General features: G+C 62.1%; 1 protein-coding gene across 1 annotated transcript; it reads left to right on the top strand.

Moving 5' to 3' along the window:
• The first annotated feature begins 4,081 nt into the window (after nt 1-4,081).
• CRYBA2 (crystallin beta A2) lies at nt 4,082-6,536 on the top strand. The gene is made up of 4 exons (XM_063161362.1): nt 4,082-4,242; nt 4,654-4,795; nt 5,836-5,978; nt 6,321-6,536. Exons 1-4 carry the CDS (start codon nt 4,082-4,084, stop codon nt 6,466-6,468), a joined length of 594 nt encoding a protein of 197 aa, XP_063017432.1. The 3' UTR covers nt 6,469-6,536.
• Nucleotides 6,537-7,659: the final 1,123 nt, after the last annotated feature.

Raw genomic sequence — 7,659 nt, 5'->3', positions numbered from 1 at the left:
GGTGGCACGGGGTGAACCTGTGTCCCTGGGAGCATCCTTGTCTTGGAGGGCTGCTGCAGGTGCAGCCCAGAGCTGTGGGTGCCACAGGCAGGGTGGGCAGCCACAGCCCCACCAAGAGGGGTGAGCAGCGTGCCTGGGGTGGTGCCAGGGGCACAGAACAGCTGGCAGCCCACGGCGTGCGTGTGCACCTGCGTGGGAGCTAATCCCTGCAACATCTGCCAGGCTCCTGCTGTCCCAGGGGCTCCTGGCTGCAGGGGTGGCACGGCTGCGTGCGCAGGGGACACGTGCCTGTGGGGCAGCTGGCAAGTGCCAGGGCTCCCTGTGCGGGGCAGTGCCTGTCAGGAGGCTCCTGAGGCAGATGTGTGCTGTACACCTATGGCTCATGTGGCCAGCAAAGCCTCTGGAGGGGACAAGTGGCACTGGGGACCCCAGCAACCCTCTTGGCTCTGGGATCCAGGATTCAGTAGGTGGAAGTAGGGGTTTTGGCTGGGATTGACCAGTCCTGGTGTGGCCATGTTCAGAGCAGCCCTGAAGCACAGGTGACTGGAGAGAGAAGGAGGGTGATTATCGAGCAGAATGATTTCTCACAGAAATGAGGCTAGGGGAGAAAGCAGAGGAAAAAGGAAGCAATGGGGCTGTGTGGGGGCAATGACACACCACCCCTGATCTAATCAGCCAGACCCTGCAAATAAAAGCCACCTGTTTTGGTCCTGACAGCAGGAAGCCATCCCTAGAACAAACAGAGCACCAGGCAACTGGAAGAAAGACAAACAGGGGCCGGCACCAGCTCCATCTGCTCCTGTAGGGCCCAGCCCCCAGACCTCCAGCCCCCTGGAGTGCTGGTCCAGCCCCCAGCCGGGCTGGGGAGAAGGGGAGAGCAGCTAGAGGTCCTGCAGGGTGTGACCAGGGCCCAGCCCACGGTGCCAGCCAGGTGGACCACACACAGCTGTGCTGCCTTGGTCAGCCAGCCCAGAGATTCATTGATGTTGGATTCCTAACATCGATGGGTACAGCTGTGTATTGCCACAGACAGGGCATCAGCCTCAGGGTTCTGGGCAGCCCCTGCCTCACCTCTCTTGTGGCTGCCCTTCAGCCTGCTCTGCTCCCCAGCTGGGCACAGGGTACAGCCCCATGGTCTGGGCTTGGCAGGGAGCGCTTGGGTGCCCTCGTGCTCCCACCGTGCCCCCGGGCTGCCGCGCTGTGCCCAGTGGCACTGAGAAACATGATCTGTTTTGCTAGTGCAGGGAACAAGCTGAGCTGGGAGCTAGAGGGGCCCTTATTAAATTAGCCTATGCAGGAGGCCCAGGGCGGGCGCTGAGCAGCTCCCACAGCCAGCACGAGCAGCTGCCCTTGAGCAGAGGCACTGCCTGCCCCCGCAGCAGCCTCTCTGTGCCCCTGTCTCAGCTGGGCAGGGGTGCCTGGGGGCTTGCAGTGACCCGGCCATGCAATGCTGGCAGGGGACACAGAGCACCCGGCCCAGGGAGGACAGGCTGCATCAGCATTCTGGGATGCAGCCAGGGACGGCTCCTTGTGAGGGACCCCACTGATCCTGTGCCCTGCTGTGGCTGTGGCTCCCACGTGGCTGCCCTGAATGTACCGAGCAGGAGGTGAAGCACATCCCAGTGGGTGCAACGTGCTGAGGAACAAGGGAGGGGCACTGTCTGCATCTGGATTTCTCCTCTGCACCTTCCAGTGCTTTTATCCAATTGTTTCATGGGGACGGCTGAGTGGCTGGCTTGCTCCTCGTGGCACAGCCCCAGTGCCCCACACATGCACATCCCACGTATTCTGTGGTGCCTCAGGTCCTGGGGCTCTGTAATACGCCCCACAGTGCCCTGTCCCTTAGAGTGCCCAGCTGCCCTCATCCTCGAGCACCCCAAACTAACCAGTGCCCCACACTGTTAGCTCTGTTCTCACAGCCCAGGCAAGGCATGGCAGCACTGTGGGGAGACCCTGCAGTGCACTAGCTCTGCATCTTGCCTCACCTTTGCCAAGGTGATGGCTTCCCTAAATCCTGCCCAGACCCGTCTCCCAGCAGTTTGAGAGATGTCCCCAGGCCACCAGGCTGCACCAGAGTGCTCTTCCTTCTCCAGGGAGCATCCCTGTCCTTCCCTCCACCTTCTGCTTCCCCAGACAGCTCCAAGAGCATCTCCCCCTCCCTGCTAGGAGCACTTCAGGCCACGCAAGCTGAGGGTCGCCTCCCCAGCGCCTGTCCCCTGCCAAGGGCCACTGATGTCCCTGAGCTGAGCGCGCTCCAAGCGCTGCCAGGCTGCACCCTCTGCTGGGACCCGCAGGCATCGGCGCGGATCCGCACCGAGCCTCGGGGCCACCGAGCAGTGGGGAAGTCACGAAGGGGACCCCCGAGTCCTGCCCCCAGCTCGTCCTTGCTGTTACCCCTCAGTCCCCGATTCTTTTTGATGCCAGGTGTACTAACACCACGCCCAGCTGCTCACACTGCACTCTCCATAACCGACAATGGTCTCTTGTGATGCTGACCCCATGCCCAGGACCCCCAGAAGGGCTGGAGTTTTCCTGGGAAGGTTTGTGGTGCTGTGGTCCAGCCCTTGCCCAGTGGCCAGCGTGGCACCTGCCCAGCTGAAGGTGGGGAGTGCCCGGCCCCACACAGACTACACAGGGATGCTGCAAGAAACAGCTGCCTAGACCCCCAGGATTTCACAGCTCAACAGGGCCCTCTTCCTCCTTTCCAGCCTGCGCTGGCCTCGTCCATCCCAGCTCCTGGTAGGAGCCACTGGGGATAGCTGTATGGTTGGTGCAGTTCCAGGCAGGGCTGGTCCTGCCCAGGTGAAGGGCACAGCTCTGTCCCGAAGCTGGTCCCCTCCTGCCGTGCACAGAGTCCCTTGCCCCTGTGGGAGGGGAGTGGGAGCACAGGGAGCTCTTTCTCAAGCCAGGGGAAATGCTCAGGGCATTAAAAACTTTTAACTGGGGTCCATCAGCGCCCATTCTGCAGCCAGCTCAGGAATCCCTGCAGGGCCCGGCTGGAAAAGGAGCCCATGGTGGCAGAGTCCCACCTGGAGGGGCAGAGGCAGCCCCAGATAAGCCCTGTGTTCCAGCGTGAGGACACGAGTGCCCCTCAGCTCCCAGAAGGTAAATCCCCACTTCACCCTGGCACCTCCTTCCCACCAGCCTCACCCCTGGCAGAGGCTGCGGGTGCCCTGGGAAAGGCTGGCTCCCTAATCCCTGGGCCAAGCGGGGACATTGTGCGGGGGCAGAAAGGAAAGCGGCGCGTCAGGCCCTTTGCCCATTGTGCCCTGAGCCCCTGCGCAAACACAGCCCAGCACTTTCATTGTCAGCCCGGCCGGGCGCGGGGGGGCCGCTCTCGCCACACTGCCTAAGTGGAATGGACAGCCGGAGTCTGGGCTGGCCGAGCAGCCGTGCCCCGTCCCCTGGCTGCTGACACAGCGCCCTGGCCGCCGCTCCAGCGCCCGCTATAAAGGGCCACAGGAGAAGCCGGCGCCGGCACCGCCACCTCCGCCTCTGTGCCCTGCCCTCCGACCAAGTAAGTACCAGGCTGTGAGCCCCAGCCCCCCGTGCACAGGCGCTGCCCCACAGCAAGCCCCCAGCCGGCCGAGGCTCAGCCTGGGGAAGGGCAAGCGGCGGGGCGCTGTGTGCCACAGGGGCAGGAGGGACCCCGGCAGGAGGGATGGAGGAGCCGGGCTGCTCTGCCCCGGGGCTACAGCCGCATCTGAGCTGCGGTCACCGCCGCCTCCCAGCAGTGGGTACAGTGCCACCGCACCCAGACAGCTCCCGGAGCCACGGCAGGGAGCTTGGGAGAGGAAAAACTGAGGCAGTCCTGGGTACATCACATGGAGAGATGGGGCACTGCAAATTCCCCCTGCAGCCTGGGGGTCACTGGACAGAGATCCCCCAGCAGGGAAGGAAAGGGAATGGGAAATGTCCCCGTGCCAGCCTGGGAGGGCAAGGGGCCAGTGGCATGGGGCGTGTGAGGGCAGCGCCACCGGCATGCCAGGCTCAGCAGCAGGCAGGAGGGTGGCTGGGGGCTGGTGGGGGGCACCGGCCCTGGGGTGATCCGTGGGGCTCTGCCAGCAGCCGAGAGACCCGTATGACCAGCAGTGAAGCCATGGACACCCTGGGGCAGTACAAGATCACGGTGTGGGAGGAGGAGAACTTCCAGGGCAAGCGCTGCGAGTTCCTCATGGAGTGCCCCAGCATCATGGAGCGCGGCTTCCGCAAGATCCGCTCCATCAAGGTGGAGTCTGGCCCGTAAGTGCCCCGCCGGCCCCGCGGCCCCTTGGCACGCCCCGCACCAGCAAACCCACTGCTCCCAGGCACTCTTGGGAGCTGCTGGGGAGCCAGAACTCCCAAGTTCTTTCTCAGCTGTGACACAGCTTCATCGTGTGTCCTCCCTGCTTGTGCTCCTTGTGTTTTCCCATCTGCTAGTCAGGGAGACCTTACCAAGGCAAGGCGTAGGTTGGAGGCAATGATGTGGATCTGGGGAGAGGGGTCCCACTTTCAAAAGGGACATTTGCTGCTAGCAAGGACCCCAACATCTGTGACAGACCCATAATCTGCCAGGATGTCTCTGTCCCCTGCCCAGGAAGGAGAAGCTGACCCCTGACTGATCCTGGGGACTGTGTCATACATCTCTGAGGGTTTTCCTCCTCTTCCTTCCAGCTGGGTAGGCTTCGAGTACCCTGAGTACCAGGGACAGCAGTTTATCCTGGAGAAGGGTGACTATCCCCGGTGGGAGGCCTGGAGCGGGAACAGTGGCTACCGGACCGAGCACCTCCTCTCCTTCCGGCCTGTCAAATGCGCAGTGAGTTACTGGGACACCACACGGGGAGGGCTCAGGGCAGGCAGAGCCTCCTCCAGGTGGCCCAGCACGGAGGGAATGAGGGGCAGGCTGGAGGATGACATGGGACGGAGGGGTGAGGTGTTCACAGAGGTACATGTGAAGTGGAGGAGTAGCTGCACGCACCAGCTCCCCCCTCCCTGCAGAGATCCTGGGATGCACTTTAGGTCTAAAACTTAGCCTGAAGCACAATTCCAGCTCCTTCTGCTTTGTGCTTCGGAGAGCCACCTGCCAGGCTGGGGTCCCAAGGCCTTGTCCCCCAGCCCTGATTCCCGGGGCTGGGATGAGCAGGGAGGAGCTGTTGGGACCGCAGGGATGCTCGGAGCGCGGGCCCGTCCCCTCGCAGCGCGGGCAGCTGGGGCGTGCCCAGGCAGCCGCGGCTCTATCGCTCCATCTGCAGCGACACCGCGGCTCGCAGCAGCGGCACGTCTGCGCCTCCGAGCGGGGGGTCCCCCCCCAACTTTTAATAATCACCAGGCAGATATGTTCAGGCTTTAATAAAGGGGATGCGATAAGATCACTCCTTGCTGGCAGGACTGCTCCTCGGTGCAGATAGATGCATGTGGGGGCTGGGCACGGGGGACAGTGCTGCATCACTCAGTGTCCCAGCCATTAACCCCACCGTGCCCAGCACCCAGAAAGGCCCCACAGAGCTGAGGGACCTCTCTCAGCATCCTGCCTCGCCCTGAACCCTCCTGCAGCCTTGGGGAGTGTGGTGATGCCGAGGGCAGCAGTCCGTGTGCGTCCAGAGGTTGTAGCCACCAACTCTCACTGACAGCTGTGCACTGGGACCACAGGGACATGGGAGCAGCATCCTTAGGGCAGTTCTGGGGTGTCCCAGCGAGGGGGTGCCAGGTTGAGGGACATCCCCATGCATTGCACCAAAGCTGCTCACGATCCCAGGCCTCTCAAAGTGCCTTGGTGTGTGTCACACTGATGCCACATCCCCTATCCCTGGGCAAGCCAACCCGTTCCTGCTGACCTCCAGCTCTGTCTCTCTGCAGAACCACAATGACAGCAAAGTCATCCTCTACGAGGCTGAGAACTTCCAGGGTCACAAGTTTGAGCTGAGTGACGACTATCCCTCGCTGCAGGCCATGGGCTGGGGCAACAAGGAGGTGGCATCCATCAAAGTGAACGCCGGAGCGTGAGTGCAGCCAGCGGGGCAGGGACTGGGGGTGCCAAGAGCAGAGGCTCAGAAGCACCTCCTTGCATAAAACACCTCCACAAACCCCACAATGTGGAAGGGGGACCCCCTCAAAAAAGGGATGCATTCCTGCTACTTTTTCCTTGAAAATACAAGCCATTAGGTATTTTCTGTCCCTCTCCTCCCAAGGCAAACAGAGGGATGGGATGGGATGGGATGGAATGGGATGGGATGGGATGGGATGGGATGGGATGGGATGGGATGGGATGGGATGGGATGGGATGGGATGGGATGGGAAGGGATGATTTGGCTTGGGGCTCTGAGCCAAGGCTCTGCCTGCAGGTGGGTGGCGTACCAGTACCCAGGATACAGGGGCTACCAGTACGTGCTGGAGCGGGACAGACAGAACGGCGAGTTCAAGAAGTACAATGAATACAGCAGCCAGGCCCACACCAACCAGATCCAATCCATCCGCCGCGTCCAGCACTGAACTGGGGCAGGGCTGTGTGCCCTGCAGCCTCCAGGCTGCTGTGCAATAGACCTCTATCCGGTAGCAAATAAAGGCATTTGTCAAAAAAAGAGTGCTCCTGCCTCTGCTCTGCTCCTCAGGGGCTGCCGTGCTGGGAGGACCGGGGTGGCAGCCTGGAAGGTTTCCCCTTCCCCAGGCAGTTTTGGGCTCGTGGCCAGCTCCACCCTGGGCTGAGCTCTCTGCACCCACCTCTCATCCATGCACAGTTCCACTGCTGTGGTGTTCTGACTGGGAAAATGGGAACCTGCTGGGCAAAGAGAGCACTGGATGTGGGAGAAGGCACCAAGAGGGTTGTGCCCTGGGATCTCCTCCCAGGATCAATACCAGGGAAATTGTTTGCTACAAAGTCTGCCAGCTCAAGGTCCCCTTTCTCTGCACCGCTCTGGAAGAGAGAAGGGGGTCCCTGCCTGCTGTGGGCCTGGGAAGGAGGAAGAACATAGGGGTCATCTGGGGAAGGGACTCTGCCAACACATGGGGCAGCCACAGCTGTGTCAGGCTTGGGGGCACTGGCACAGAGGGGCTGGGCAGGAGGTGCAGGTGGTTGTGCAGGGGAAGGAGGCCTGGGGTAGTGTTCCACAGGTGGTAGGGGCCTGGCTTGATGCTCGCAGGTGTGTGTGTCCTCCTCCTCCAGCCTTGCCACGCCAGCATATCCGTGCCAGTATCCGGCTCCGGGACACCGGGAGCCCCACCCAGCCTCCTCCTCCTCCTCCCGCACCCTTTCCCAGCCTCCTCCTTTTCCATCTGGCTCTGAACCCTCCTGGGGTGTGGGCTACCCATCCCCAAAGCACTCCCTGCGCCCAGCACATTGCTTCCTCCTCCTCTCCTCCTCCTTGCCTTCTCTCCTGCTCTGGCACCCCAAAGCCCTCCTGGGGCACAGGCTTTGGTCCTGAGGCCCTCCCCATACCCAGGACATGGATGCATGGTGGAACAGTTCTGAGTGCCTCAGATTCCTGGGCACTCTGATGCCCACCCTGCTAAAAACATGCTTGGCTCTGAGAAAGGGAGTGTCCCAGAAAGCTGCTGGAACACTGGGCTGGGGGGCAGTCTGTGCACAGCCCTCACCCAGCAGGGTGCAGAGACCCCAACCCTGGTGTGCGTGTCAGCCTGTGCATGGGTGTGTAATGGGTGTGGGTGTGCGTGTGTGAGAGAGAG

Source organism: Melospiza melodia, chromosome 8 (assembly GCF_035770615.1).
Source record: "Melospiza melodia melodia isolate bMelMel2 chromosome 8, bMelMel2.pri, whole genome shotgun sequence".
In the NCBI taxonomy this organism is placed as follows: Eukaryota; Metazoa; Chordata; class Aves; order Passeriformes; family Passerellidae; genus Melospiza; species Melospiza melodia.
The sequence above is the reverse complement of the archived record's forward strand: the minus strand, read 5'-3'. Positions and strand labels throughout refer to the sequence as shown.